Source organism: Aedes albopictus, chromosome 3, assembly GCF_035046485.1.
Source record: "Aedes albopictus strain Foshan chromosome 3, AalbF5, whole genome shotgun sequence".
NCBI lineage: Eukaryota > Metazoa > Arthropoda > Insecta > Diptera > Culicidae > Aedes > Aedes albopictus.
The window spans coordinates 344954969-344971226 of NC_085138.1; the positions used below are offsets into that span (position 1 = coordinate 344954969).

Genomic DNA, 16258 nt, shown 5'->3' on the forward strand with positions numbered 1-16258 from the left:
ATCGGCGACAGTGTTGTTTACGTTCTGCCGCATGGTGCACACCCCGCTTTTCTTCCCAAAATATTTCCGCGCAGATTAGTGCAAGTTCGTTCCCGTTCGCTGAGCTCTCGTCGTCGCCAAGTTGCACAAAATCGCGTCATAGTCTATAATCTAATTTCATCATCTTGTGTGGTTGGTTAATATTAATAAACATCGTCATCAAAACTAGCAAGACATTCAGACTATATCGATATGTGGCACGAAGTGCAGCTGGCCAAGGAGGAAAACCGCCGGGAGCTGGTGCTCTCGGGGGCTGCCATCCGAAAGCGATTCGAGGAGAACGACGGCAACCTGGACGAGACCGTTTACCAGCTGAGTGCCCTCAACCTGCTGGACATCAACGATACACCGCTGCGGGACATTTCACCCAAGATTGCCAATCTGGAACATCTGCAGTCGTTGATTCTGTTCCGGAACCAAATCGCGTCGGTACCGGTGGAGATTGGACGATTGGCGGCGCTCAAGGTGCTGGATTTGTCCGGCAATCAGATTGAGACGCTCCCGATTGAGTTGGGACAGCTGAAAGCACTGACGACGATCAATCTATCGGGGAACAAGCTCAAGCAGGTGGATCTGGGCCAGCTGGAGTGGTTGACGGTGTGCAACTTGTCCTCGAACCAGCTGGAGGAATTCCCGGTGCTACCGTGCGGAAAGGAGGCACAACATCTGGCAGAGGTGAGCGTCATCCCCCTTAAACTTGTCACTTGAAATTCCGCGGAATGGAATTCTGGGAGGCACATATAAAACAGATAAAAATACTTTCGTACTATTGCAGGTAAACTTGGAGAAAAATCACATCAAAGAAATTCCGGTGACGTTGGTCAATCAAACGAGCCTGAAGACGTTGAACGTGGCTGATAACAAAATTGAATTGGCTCCAAAATTTTTGGTCAAATGTCCAAAGTTGAAAGGTGAGAAGCTAGAGTTCAAGTAATGAGAGCAATTGAACACAACTTTTACCTTTTTCTTTCCCAGAAATCAATCTCAAGGACAACCCCCTGAAGGACAAACGATTGAAGAAGCTGGTGGAGCAATGTCGCAGCAAACAGGTCCTAGATTACGTGGAAAAGAACGGCTACGTCGCTCCTAAGTCCGAAACCGACACCAATGCCGAAAACAGTCTTCCAGAGCCGGAACCAGCGCCGGAAGTGGTGGACGTTCGACAGCGAATCACAATTATCAAAGCGCCGGAAGATGGTCGTAAAGTGAGCTTCACAGCGGAAGCGAAATCTCTGCGACCATACGTAGCCCATTGCATCGTGCGGGACTTCGACGTGGGCAACATGAAGAAATTCCTTCAGCTGCAGAATGACCTCCACGACAACGAGTGCGGGAAGCGCGAATTGGCCACCATTGCTACCCATGATTTGGCCAAAATCAAGGGAAACATCCGCTACCGAGCGGACCTAGCCGAACAGATCGAGATTACGCCTCTGGGAGCGAAGGTCAAATCAACGGCGGCCAAGTATTACGACGGATTGAAGCAGCAGGCGGAGATCATTCGAAAGGAGAAGAAACGGAGCACCTACTCCGGTGTGTACAAATTCATCAACCTTCTGGAGGGAAAAGTTTTTGTTTTCTTCGATGACGAGGAGAAAGTGATCAGTCTGCCACCGTTGACGAACTGCGACGAAACGAAAATATCGCCGGAGACCAAGCAAATGCTGCTCGAGGTGACCAGTTCCGTTAGCTTGGAAGTCTGCCATCGGGTTATGGTGGCACTCATCAAGAAGATGATCCTGATGGATGTTCAGGTGAGTCGAGCTGCGCCAGAGGGGAAGAAGAAAGCGAAGGGAGCAAAGGGGCCATCGACCACTGTCTTGACTTACGACCGATCGGTGGAGATGGTCATCGAGCAGGTTCGACAGTACGATGCCGAAGGGAACTTCCACTCGGTCTTCCCGGGCCGAGCGGATTTGGTTTTCCCCGAGGAGGAGAAGATCGACGTCGAGTTCAAGTGAGACACGAAAGAACCGGATGTTTTTGTTACCTAAAACCTCTCTACCACATGTTTGATAAGTAATTGAATTGAAAATTACCTGCTATTTAAGTTAACATTTCACAACGAACACATACCCAAAGCCACGAAGTATCAGTACTACTAATAATTAATAATCACTGTTGTTACAACGATTCGAGAATTTACTGCGAAGCATTACAATTTTTCGAAACATCTGCAAACTGTTTCAATTCAGAAATTCCGGAGTAGCTAGATATCACATCCCAAGATTTATTCAGCAACTTAAGCATGGAAAGCCGTGAATAAAATCGCCAGAAAATCGTTCCGAAAACTCCTTTTTATAACTCCACGTGGCTCATCCGTCTTGTTGATTTTGTTCCTCGAAATTGTAGAGGTATGTTTAAAGTAAATCCAGTGACTGTGAAAGAATCACAGGATGTATCCCTGAAAGAATCGAAGAACGAATTCTTAGGTGAATCCCTGGGAAAGATGATGGACGGATTTCTGAAATTTCTGATCGTACTCCTGAATAAATTTTTGAAAAGATCCCGAGAGGAATTTCTGAAGGAACCACTACAGGAATTCCTGGAGCAAACTCTGAAGGAATTCCTGGGGGAATCCTTAGAACAATTATGGGAGCAATTCCTGGAGAAATTTCTGAAGAAATCGCTTGAGGAATCCCTGGAGAGGTTCCTAGACAAATTTCTGGATGAATACTTGGAGGAATTGCTGGAGAAGTTACTGAAGCAACTCCTAGAGGAATCGCTGGAGGAACTTTTGGACAAATTCTTGGCAGAATCCTTGGTGAAAGTTCTGGAGGAATTTCTAAAAGTATATCTGGAGAAATCACTAGAGGAATTCTTGTAGAAATGCCTGGAAGTCTTTCTGAAGGAATAATTGTAGGATTTCCTGGTGGCATCCTTGGAGAAATTGCTAGATGAATGCCAGTAGCAACCCCTGGATAAATTTCTGGTGGATTTATTTATTTATTTTTAACTATCAGTTTAGACAGACGGAAAAGCCCTTTGAATGATTTCAGAATTCCTACTGGAATGTCTAGAGGAATTCTGGGAGGGACCTCTGGTAGAATTCCCGGAGCAATTCGATGAATCCGTGGAAGAATTCCTACAGGAATACCCGAACAAAACCTTGGACACAGAGAACAGACGTCTATCTTTGCTTACTGCCTTGTGTAAAACTTTGTAACGGTCATATTAGAGTATGTGGTTATGCCCCCGGTGGGTGGCGCCAGCGTCCCATCACTTATATTATTGTGTTGTCATTTTTGTTTCCAGTGTTCGCCGTTTTTGGCCGTTTCGCGCTCGTGTCGCTTTGTGGGCTACCCAAGCAACACACATGGTTACAAAACAGTGACGGCAGCGTATTTAAGGGTTGCGCAGTAAGTCACAGTAACTTCTGTGCAACCCTTACATACGCTGCCGTCACTGTTTTGTAACCATGTGTGTTGCTTGGGTAGTGTATTTTAACGATGAACACTGCCATCGTGGGGTCAAATCGACTTTATATGTGGGGCAGTCTCCGTTGGCGGCGTTGAGGTACACTTAAATCCTTTACACGCGATTTCGACGTGTTTTTGTTCGAGCTTAAACGTCTGTTCTCTGTGCCTTGGAGGAATCCCTGGAGAAATTTTAGGAGAAATTCCTGGATGAATTCTTGGGGCAAACCCTGGAAGAAATCCTGAAAGAATCCCTGGATGAATTTCTTGAGGATTCCCTAGAGGAAATCTGGGAGGGTTTCCTGGAGAAATGTCTGAAGAAACCTCTTGAGAAATCCCTAGAGAAATTCTTGGAAGAATTCTTGAAAAAAAAACGTGTAGGAATCCCTGAAGCAATCTCTAGAGCAGTGGTGCTCATCCTGCGGCCCGCGGGCCGCATGCGGCCCTCCAAGCCTTAAGATGCGGCCCGCGGAGTACTTTTCGACGTACAGACATTTTTGAACGATTTTTTGGAATAACTTAAGAAATCGAACAAAAAAATTTAGCTGATCAATGTTCACAGTGTTCAACACAAATAAAGTGTTAAAAATACAAAAAGAACAATCCGTTCCGGTAAGATTCGAACTCACGACTTCGAAATATTCCGGCGTCGTATAGCCAAGCCCCAAAACCAGTCACGAAAAAAATAGTTCTGGTGCCACGGTGCCACTATTGCTGAAATATCTCAAACAACTTTAGAAGAAATTCATGGAGCAACAAAATATATTCTGAAAACTTCAAACAAGATTTCAGGATCAATTGCAGCAAAGCCTGAGGAAAATCTGAACAATAATCTGGAAGCAACTTTAAAAGATAATTTTTAAGAAACGGTCAGATATAATTGTAAAGAATCTCAAGCAGAAAAAATCCGAAGCATCTTTAGGATAAATTTCAATAGCAGCATAAGGAGCATTCCTGGAGACACTTTGGGAAATATTCATGAAACATTCTGGTTTATGTTGAAGTTCATAGAAAACTTCAAGATATTTTTAAAAGACTTTAATAAAAATCTTTAGCTGCAAGTCCAGAAGAGACTTATGGAAATACTTCACTAAAGTCTTCAAAAAACACCAGGAAAATTTCTAGAGAAGCTTCAGGAAAAATCCGGAAGCTATTCTAGAAGAAATACTTGGAAAAGATTCATGAAAAATTCGTGAAGTAACTTCAGAGCAATTCCAAAGGTTAATTCAAGAAAAGTTCTTGGATGAGGTCCAAGGGAATTCTAGAAATACTAAAATAAGCTCCAGAAAAATTTCTGAATAAGCAATTTCAAGATAAGCTGTTAAAGAAGGGGCCGGATCACAACGTCCGAGGCCATACTGTCCCGGTCGTTAAATCGCGTTTTTTTGCGAAATAACGTCCAAAAGTTTAGGTGCGTCATAATATCCTATGTGCCTTCTTTCCTTGGACTTCGTGGCATACTTGTATGTTTGGACGTTATGCCCCGAAAAAATGCGCCATAAGGCCCTGGGACATTATGGCCTCGGACGTTATGATACTGCGCCGTTAAAGAAACTGCTTGAAAATCTTCTGTACCAACTCCAGAATAAAGTTCAAAAGAAGATCCAGCATTTTTGGAGCGATTCAGAAGAAATTCATATAAAAGTTGCATGAGAAATTTCTGAAGTGGCTTCAAGGCAATCTAGGGGCGACTTCTAAATTATTTGTTTAAATTTCAATTTGAAACTCAAACATTTTTCTAAAGCAAGCCTATGAATCTAAATTGTGTTTTGTTTTCCTTAAAATACAAAAAAAACTTAAAGTTCTGCTAAATATATTGTAGAACCTCAGTTATTAGTCAATTTTTGTCACTTAGCGAAAAATAAAAACAACATGAATCAAGTTTGACCCTTACACAAGTTCTGAACGGTTAAGATTTCCAATAAATGTGTTGTAAAATAATTCTTTTCCATGTTTTCGTTCATCGATATTCTATGCGGCCCGCCGGTCGATCCCGAATTGTAAATTTGGCCCGCGGTATCCTTCAGCCTGAGCACCACTGCTCTAGAGGAACCTCAGCAGGACAGCCTGGAGGAACTTGTGGACAAATTCCTGTCGGAATCCCAGAAGGAATCCCAAGAGGAACTATCCCTGGAAGAATCCCTGAATCAGAGTGTAAAAAAATCGAAGATTGCAAATGATGATTGACATTCTCATTTTTTCATTCGAGTTTGGCCACATTCATTGTCAGCTGAATGCCTCTCTTTTTCCATTCAATTCTCAATCACGAATATTTTATAATTGTTCAATTCAATTTATTTTTCTGTAGTCAATAACACTATTTTAATGAAAGAACTTAACATTAACAAATTCAGAGATTTGGATAACCTTACAACTGAGAACAATTCAATTTCATTAATAGAGACGTATGTACAACATTTAGAAATTGCTAGCTACGAGTAGCACGTCGTAAAATGTCCAATTTCTATTAAGAGACGCACAATCCGACTCAATGGACAAATAGAGCAAATAATTAATATTCTAATTAACTACTATACACAAGTTTTGAGGTGATTGAAAGTATAATCGGGAGTTACGGTCTAGTTATATTTCTCAGTGAAAATTGTCAGTGACAGAAAAATGAATGAATAAGTGAAAAAAATCATTCATCAGAATATTTTTTTTGTTGATCCCTCAGTTGAGAATTTTCAAAATTCACGTTGAATTCCACTCATTGAAAATGAAAATTTTAAACTGAATTGCTGGAGGAATCTTTAGAGGAATTTCTGGAGGAATTCCTGCAGAAGTCTCTGGAAGAACCCTAAGAGGAATCACTGGAGAAATTTCTGAAAAAAATCCTAGAGAATTTCTGGATAAATCTCCAGGAATCTCTGAAGAAATTTCTAGAGAATCTCTGGATAAATTCCTGGAGAAAACCCTGAAAGGCATAGGCGCCAACTTGTGACGTAGTTGGGGGGGCGAAGCTCTCCAAAATTGGACAAAATTCAACTTTTTTTAGCTCAATGCACTAGTTTTCACACAAATATGCCTAAACTAGATGAACTGCGTCGAAATTTTACGGATTTGGTTGATTTTGAGAGGCCTCGCCCCCCCCCCCCCCCCCAACTACGTCACAAGTTGGCGCGTATGCTGAAAGGGTTTCCCGCGGAAATCCCTGGATAAACTCCTAAAAGAATTTCTGAAGGAATCCAGTGAGGATTTTCTGGAGAAATTGCTGTAGGAATTTCTGAAGAAATAGCAGGGGTAATTCCTGGCGGAATGCTTGGTGGAATTCCTGGAGGAGTCCCTGGAAAAATGCCTGGATGAAATTCTAGAGCATGGTTTCCCAAACTGTGGGTCGCAACCCCCCAGGGGGTCGCTGGCCTTCATCCAGGGGATCGCGAGGGACAGTCGAATATTTTTCTGTAACAGACAACAAATGAGAGAATTTCTATGGGGGGTCGCGAAAAGTACGTCTGCTGGCCAAAGGGGGTCGTGCACATGAAAGTTTGGGAACCTGTGTTCTAGAGGAATGCATGGAATAACTCTTGGATAAATTCCTGGGACAATTTCTGAAGGAATCCCTGGAGCATTTCCTGCAGGATTCCTGAAGAAATCCTTGAAGAAATTTCTAGAGCGATTTCAGGAGAAATTCATGCAGGAATCCCTGGAGGGATTCTTAGAACCTTTCCAAGATAAACTTCAGGAGGAATTCCTGGTGAAATTTCTGAAGGAATCCCTGGAAGATTTCCTAGTGGAATTCTTAAAGGTATTCCTGGAGAAGGCCCTGGAATCCTGGAAAAACTCCTGGAGGAATGCCTTGAGAAATCTCCAGAGGAATCTCTGTAATAATGCCATGAGGAATCTCTGGAGAAGTCCCTGAAGGAATTCCTGGAGGATTGCCTCGAAGAACCGCTGGAGCACTTTCAGGAAGAATCCGTGGAGGAATCTCTAAAGAAACTCCTGGATGAATCCGTGGAGGAATCTCTAAAGAAATTCCTTGAGGTATCTCTAGAGGAATACCTGTAGGAATTCTTAATGGAATCTCTAGAAGAATTCCCGGACGAATCCCTGTAGGAATTTTTAGAGGAATCCAAGCAGGAATTCCCAGAGGAATCCTATAAGAATTGTTGGGGTAATTTCTGAATCCCTTGAGGAATTCTTGGAGGAATCCCAGGAAGACTTCCTGAAGAAATTCAAAGATCAATTTCTGAGGGAATTCTTGGAGCAGTTTCAGAAGAAATCTCAGAAGGGAGCACTGAAGAAATTGCTGAATCAGCTGAGGAAATTCTGAAGGAATACTACAAAGAGTACATAGAGGCACTTTCTCTAAACTGTACCTGGAGGAGTGTCTGAAAGAATTCCAGGAGAAATTCCTGAAGGAATCCCAAAAAAAGTTCTTGGAGGCATTTTTAAAATAATCCTGGATCTCTCTCTCTCTCTCTCTCTCTCTCTCTCTCTCTTCTTGGCGTAACGTCCTCACTGGGACAAAACCTGCTTCTCAGCTTAGTGTTCTATGAGCACTTCCACAGTTATTAACTGAGAGCTTCCTCTGCCAATGACCATTTTGCATGTGTATATCGTGTGGCAGGCACGAAGATGCTCTATGCCCAAGGAAGTCAAGGAAATTTTCTTTACAAAAAGATCCTGGACCGACCGGGAATCGAACCCGTCACCCTCAGCATGGTCATTGTTGACGTTGGCACCGGGGCGCAATCTTCCAATTGGCAGCACGATCCAGATGCACTTTTGTCCACAGCTATCGCGATGATGAATCGACGATGATCAGGATGACGAAACCCACAATCGTTTCACGGTACCGTTGCGAAGGGATACAGTATTACATTCCGTGCGTACCAACCAACAGACTAGACGGAACGCGTTACTTTCGAACACCGATACTACTCACTCAGGGTAGGAGGTTCAAAAAGGAGAATAGTTAAAATCGAACGTCCAAATCGTGTGTGATAGGATTTAGGCCTTTCTAGACTCATGCCAACGTTACTCGCATTCGGAACCTTGGCGTACCAGAGTGAGAAATAAATGCCTTCACACTTGAATCTAAATCGAACTGGCCTTTTCTAGATTCATGCCAACGTTTCTCGCATTCGGAACCTTGGCTTACCAGAGTGAGAAAAAGTTTGACCGATCCAATGATTTTGACTTCCACGATTCTAAATATCAACACTTTAGAAGGATTGAATTATCCAATCAAGTGATCAGAATAATTTAAGCTTCGCAAGTGCAAGTTCAGGATCAAAGGAATTTGAGTAGCAAAATACTTATCCGGGAGGTATCCAGTGTGGAGTCCAAAAACAAAACTGACTGTCGTCTTTATTGATCTTCCTCTTTTATAGCCGCAGGGCCTACCAAAAATTACATATGATCACATGATCTTTCCTGAAAAAATGATGAAATAGCGGCTCTCGTTACGATCTACACATTTACACTTTCAGTACGTGTTTTAACATGAATATATGAGCGGCCAGATTTCTAGAATGATCTTTCGCGGGTACATGGTTTTTCGTGTTTTCACAGGAGAAATATTTTCTTCTCCGAAGAGAGAATTTTCCTGAATTTGAGCAATCTCTCTAGCTACATGATTTGATTGTATTTGTACAGAATTAGATCTACCATTCATATTTTGCACGATCCCGATGCTCAGCTGGCCTAATTTTCAAGATCAAGTTCAATGATGGATTTTGATTACATTTAGAATGCTACTGATCTGCTAGGCTATTGGTATGGTCTCCATCGGGTGTCGCTTCAGATTGTTTATTTTATCATGCTGCTCAAAGTCAGTCGAGTCCCTCAGCCGCATAGCTTTTGCTTCGTTATGCTGATAAACATTGCCGCTCTGATCTACGTTTATAATCGCGGGCCCTATTATATTGTTGTAGGTCATGATTGTTCGAATTTGATTGGGGTTTTATGATGCGGCTCGCTTGGTTAGCTGTAGGAAATGGTTGGAAAGGAATTCGTTCCGAATTGTGTGGATTCAAATGTACTTCACGCTTCGCGTTTGTAACAGTCATGCTGAATACCCGTGCATTTACCGCCTCGGCTATATGGGCATATATATATAATAATCCTGGATGTTGTTCCTGAAAAATATCAAGAAAACAATTTACGGATGAATCCCTGAAAGAAATCCTTGGATGAATTCAGGCCAAACATTTCAGTAGGTCCTATCTGCATCCTCTCAGGCCCTCTTTGTTCACTTTCTCTTTCGATTATTGCAATGTAATGGTACACTTTTCAACTATTTTTGCAGTACAAATCCAAAGACGATTGTTTTGACCATCGTTCAATGCAAGGAGACAATCATAAATACAAATAAACAGCTGAAATATTAAGAGGAAACAAACCATCATCGTTTAGCAAAAACTCAAAAGCAGTTTTCTCGCTGGAATCTCAACCAATGTTAATAACAATTTATCACTGCACTCTGGCCACCATCTGGATAACAGTGAAATAATTTTCAATGATGGATTTGTGACTTAGAGGAAAAAAACTGCTTTTGAAAAATTGATTATTGCTGATGACTGAATGATGGTTATTTGAGCCTTAACGAAAGGAAAGGAAACCAAAGAGAGACCCTCTTCTGCAGATAGGACCTTTAGACATGTTTGGCCTGAATTGGTGAAGAAACCCCATGACTGCCGGTGGAAGCATAATTGTCACATGTGCATTTTTGGCAATATTGAGATTTTGCAGCCCATGACCATGTATCATGGTGTACTATCATATAGGGAAATATAAAAAGGTAGTTTATTCCGAAAATTGTTGAAAAAATGCAACGCCGATTTGTCACATTCTGAAAAGTGGACGCATAAGTGTCACGCTTCATTGGAAAACCTATGAAATTTTAAAATAGCTCTAAAACAAAAATTAGTGCTCAAATTCAAAATTGGTTGATGTTAGAACACGATTCGTCATTTATGCTTCATAGTTGAGACAATTTACTTTTTCGAACTTTGGACGCGATTTTCCCGATTGTCTGTTTTTGCACATGTGACATTTATGCGTCCACCGGCAGATGAGGAATTCCTTGGGGAATCTCAGGAGAGCTTTCTTAGCTAATTCCGAAAAAAAATTTTTGTAGGAATCCCTGGATAAAAAAATCTGAAGAAATTCGTGTCTGCAGTAATTTCTGGACGAATTAATGAAGAAATACTTAGATGAACTCCTACAGGATTTTTATACAAAACTTTTAAGAAATTATTGGATTCATTTTTGAATAATCTCTGGTAAAATTTTCTAAAAGACTTTTTGGAAGACATTCCTACAGAAATACTTCGAACGATTTCAGATGGAATTATTGGAGAAATCTCAAGCGGAATTCTGGAAATAATATATGAAGAAATCCCTGAAGAAATCTGTGAACCTGCAGAAAAACGCCAAATGATCTCTGGAGAAATTCCCGAAGTAAGATAGGGTGGCTCCAGCTGGTATGGAAAAACCACATGTAAAAAGTTCGATAGGCACCCTTCTCATTTCGGTTAATATAATTATATTACGCCACGATACTCCGGTCATATTTTAAGCTCAATCCGTTAACATTTGGACGATGCTAAACTTGTTTGAAGTTTGTATGGAAATTTATAAAAGATTACATCATTTTTTGAATTTTTCTCTTGAGAGAAATTGTTTTGTTAAATTACGTAATCGATAATATAAAAATACAGGGTGTTAGGTTCCTAGGGCCCATATAGCCGAGGCGGTAAACGCACGGTTATTCAGCATGACCATGCTGAGGATGACGGGTTCGATTCCCGGTCGGTCCAGGATCTTTTCGAAAAGGAAATTTCCTTGACTTCCTTGGACATAGAGTATCTTCGTGCCTGCCACACGATATACACATGCAAAATGGCCATTGGCAGAGGAAGCTCTCAGTTAATAACTGTGGAAGTGCTCATAGAACACTAAGCTGAGAAGCAGGCTTTGTCCCAGTGAGGACGTTACGCCAAGAAGAGGAGAGGAGGAGGTGTTAGGTTCCTGAGTGCAAACTTTTTAATGGGTGATAGAGGACCATGAATGGTGAAAAAAATTGTTCTACGCGTATGGTCAAATCTCAACCGTTACGGAGTTATTGGACTTCCCATGTTTTTTATTCTTATTGCCTGGCCATAACTTGAAAATGGTCAAACTTATCGCAGTTTTTTTTGCCCTTATTCGAAAGATTATTGAGTTTTCTATCAAATGGCATCTTTGAATCGATTGGTTTAGTTTAATAAATAAGTTTTCTAGAGCAAATAGCTCAAAAGTAGTGTGTTTTAATTTGTTTTTGTTAATTATCTTTGAAACATGCGTAATACATTAAAATTGTTTCTCTGGCAAAGTTGTTGCCCCTATTCCACTCTACAATTCGTACTTTGCCACCAAACTTCTAGCTCTTATCGTTTTCTTGCAATTTCGATTTGAATGTGCGGCAAAGTGCGCAAAAACATGCTTACCTTGACAGTTGCAAATTTATGGTCTGAAATGCAATGTTTAAATCGAATTTTCAAGAAAACGATAAGAGATAGAAGTTTGACGTCAAAGAACAAATCGTAGAGTGTAACAGGGGCAACAACTTCGGAAAAGAAAGAATTTTAATTTATTACGCATGTTTCAAAGATAATAAAGGGTGAGTCGATAATTATTGTGCCATTTTCAAACTAACGTAATTTTTTTTTACTTCACCAAAATCAATCAAATTTTGCACAGTTTCTCCTTATAGTCTCTATTGTTCACATATAATTGATTGAGCAGTTATCAATGAGATTCCGGTCAATATAGAATAAATTTAGTTAACAGTTCTAAAAAAGATGTTGTACAATCACATGCTAAAATCTAAAATCATGCTATCGCACCTTGGAACAATTAATGATTATACATTATCGAATCATCATAATGCTCGTCAATAGGTTTCAGGAACGGTTGTCAGTGAAACATAAGCTTGGAGCTGGGTTAAAACCAGGCACGATGCGCATAAACAAACCAGAGAGCTTTAATTATTTGTTCCAAGTAGAGCCTAAACATGTCTACATGGAGGGCGTTAACTGAAAATGTCGTGAATTTCACTAAAACACATCCTAAATTTGAACCGATATCAAAAAGTTGAAATACATATATATACTAGACTACTGTAAAAGTTTGGTTTCAATTCGTTAACTGTAGACAATTTGTGAATCAGTTGAAGGTAGGGTGGCAAAATAATTATCGACTCACCCTTTAAACAAAAACAAATGAAAATACACTACTTTTGAGCTATTTGCTTCAAAAAACTTACTTATTAAACTAAACCAATCGATTCAAAGATGCCATTTGATAGAAAATTCAATAATCTTTCGAATAAGGGCAAAAAAACTGCGATAAGTTTGACCATTTTCAAGTTATTGCCAGTTAAGGCAATAAGAGTCAAAAACATGGGAAGTTCAATAAGTACGTAACGGTTGAGATTTGACCATATGTGTAGAACAATTTTTTCTATATTTATGGTCCTTTATCATCCTTCAAAAAGTTTGCATTCAGGAACCTAACACCCTGTATAGCCTAGGATACGCCGAAAAACAACTTTGAAATAATAGAAAACGATTAGGGCTCAAACAAATTAACCCTCTAATACCCAATCCCGCCTTTAGACGGGGTATAGTTTGAGCATTTTTGTAATTTTTGTTTCGTGGAAAATCAATTTTTTTATATTTTTGGCTGATATTTAGGACTGGTTTGTATATCTCAAAATAGTTTTTGGTGTATTATAAAGCGTATTTACATTTTTTGAAAATCATTGAAAAATTGATGTTTTAGTCACCTTTTAGAAGTCATTGTTTATTTTGTATTGAAACGCTACAATTAACATATTTAAAATTTTTCCCAAATCATTCTATCCTTGTTTAATAGTTCAAGGGAATCGAATACACTCTAAAATTATTTTCCTTAAAATTACACGGAAAATAAAATTTTCTGTGAAAAAAATTAAAATAATAATATTTCAACAATAATCATCAAATCTCAAAATGTTTTCATCTCAAAAAATCCGTTCCCCAAATTGGCTTCCAGGAAAAATATAAAAGTGTGGGGATGTTCAAAAATAAAAATTAGAAAAATCAAAAACCGAAATTCATTAAATCGAGAATTAAAGAGAATCATCTTCCAAAACATGTTTAAATCGATTTTAGATGACGAAAAATGATATTTAGATCGAAATCAAAAATTTGGGTATTAGAGGGTTAATACAAGAATGGGCGAAGGGAGATGTGATCGCTGCTCCATTTAACACGTAAGGTACACCAGGGTAAGTTGAAATGGGTGGGGCAAGATGAAACACGAAGTTTTGAAATAGATTTCAATACAATTTTAGAATCTATCCTTCGCTAAAAGATTGTTTGAATCAAAAACTATGTGTTATGATAATCAAATTGTTTATCATCATTAGAAAACATCTTGTTGACCCGCTGTTTCATCTTACCCCGGTGTACCTTATTTCATTTCACATTACGCTCCGGATACATTTATCGAAAATGTTAGTAATGTCGACGAAAACCAATCGGATTTTTCATTTCGCACAGTGGGACGAAATCCAAAAAAGTGATACATGAGTATTTACTCAGAAACTATTGAAATTAGCGTTATGTGGTCTTCTACAATGTTTCTTCATTTTACAAGTATGTACTTTATTTTGATGTAATAAAATTTTACTTAAGGGTGGTATACACTTAGATAAAAAAATTAACTTTTTTATTTTACGTCAAAATTTAAAAATGTCTAAGAAAACATTGTAGTTAATGTATTTAGAATAAACTTTGTCGAAGACCAAAAAATTCTATCTCGCAGTTGAATAAAGTTATAGGGCAAAAATGGTGTATATGTCCCTTAAAATCGATTTTTCGAAATATCTTTTTAGAATGAATTTTCCCAGTTTTCCAATGTTCGGCAAAGTTGTAGATACTGCAAAAATACACATTTTTTCTGAAGACAGCAAATGGCTATCTTTTCGTTTAAAAGACTTAGGAATGTTTTTCTTACTTTTTATACCAACTTTAGGGGGATAGATCATACAGAATAGCGGCTATTAGCAGCTAATTTCCACGTTATGTTTGCATGAACTTACACCCTTTCGATACATATGCCAATCACAACGGGATCGAGCGGGATTCACTACACTTTTTCAATTTATGTATCGTAAGATTTTATTTAACACAAATACCCCACTTAACAAACAGTATGTTTAAAAGATTTTTTCATTTTTTTTTATTTTGCCTTTGATCTGCAAAGTTGTAGATGCTCAAAAATATACGGTTTTACCAAATAGACCAGATTGCAGAGATCGATTATGTAAAAAACATCAAATCCTGAGAACTAATAGGAATAAAGACAAATTAAAAAAACAGTTATTTGGAGATAATATTTTTTCTACTACCGCGGTTGGCACAAGAAGGTGTAGATCACAGAGAGCACGATGGGCGGGCCAGGTGGAGCGTGACCTAGCGAGCATTGGGCGCGACCGAGGATGAGAGCGGCAGCCACAAACCGAGTATTGTGACGTACTATTGTTGATTATGTCTTGTCTTAAATGTGATGTTGAACAAATAAATGTATGTATTGTAAATATTGCTGCAATATTTTTTGTAGGTCTATACTTATGCCGGGTAGTGTATTTCTATGCATCTACAACTTTACTAATCAAATACAAAATAAAAAAAATGTTTAGAAATCATCTTTCAAACATACTGTTTGTTAAGTGGGGTATTTGTGTTAAAATCTCAAGATACATAAATTGAAAAAGTGTAGTGAATCTCGCTCGATCCCGTTATGTTTTGCATATGTATCGAAAGGGTGTAAGTTCATGCAAAACATAACGTGGAAATTAGCTGCTAATAGCCGCTATTCTGTATGATCTATCCCCCTAAAGTTGGTATAAAAAAGTAAGAAAAACATTCCTAAGTCTTTTAAACGAAAAGATAGCCATTTGCTGTCTTCAGAAAAAATGTGTATTTTTGCAGTATCTACAACTTTCCTGAACATTGGAAAACTGGGAAAATTCATTCTAAAAAGATATATCGAAAAATCGTTTTTAAGGGACATATACACCATTTTTGCCCTATAACTTTGTTAAACTGCGAGATAGAATTTTTTGGTCTTCGACAAAGTATTTAGAAACATTATCTACAATGTTTTCTTAGACATTTTTCAATTTTGACGTAAAACAAAAAAGTTAATTTTTTATCCAAGTGTATACCACCCTTAAGTGAAATTTTATTACATCAAAATAAAGTACTTTTAAAATGGAGAAACATTGTAGAAGACCTAACGCTAACGACATAACGCTAAATCCAATAGTTTCTTGAGTAAATTCCCATGTCCCACTTGTTTTTGATTTCGTCCCACTGTGTTTCGTGGAGGAACGAATGATGAAGTTCTTTCGGAATTTGTGTCTGCCTCTTGCGACTCTTTTGTGCGATGATCTAATTCCACTCAAGGTTTAAAAAATGAGCGCTGCATACAAGATACTCTCTCAAATTTCATGCCGCCGTTTATCACGGATTGTAAGAGAGTTCGTGGGGCAATATCAGGCTGGATTCATGGGTGAACGCGCTACAACGGATCAGATGTTCGCCATCCGCCAGGTGTTGCAGAAATGCCGCGAATACTATGTGCCCACACCTCACTTGTTCATCGATTTTAAATCGGCGTATGATACAATCGATCGAAAACAGCTATGGCAGATCATACACGAATACGGATTTCCGGATAAACTGATACGGTTGATCAAGACGACGATGGATCGAGTGATGTGCGTAGTTCGAGTATCAGGGACACTCTCGAGTCCCTTCGAATCT

The 16258-nt window shown here is 39.2% G+C and overlaps 1 protein-coding gene across 1 annotated transcript; it reads left to right on the forward strand.

Annotated features, from left to right (window-relative positions):
- Positions 1-2214, forward strand: LOC109421932 (leucine-rich repeat-containing protein 47). The gene is made up of 3 exons (XM_062859679.1): positions 1-714; positions 815-950; positions 1015-2214. The coding sequence occupies exons 1-3, from the start codon at positions 232-234 to the stop codon at positions 1998-2000; spliced, it is 1605 nt and encodes a 534-aa protein (XP_062715663.1). The 5' UTR covers positions 1-231; the 3' UTR covers positions 2001-2214.
- Positions 2215-16258: the final 14044 nt, after the last annotated feature.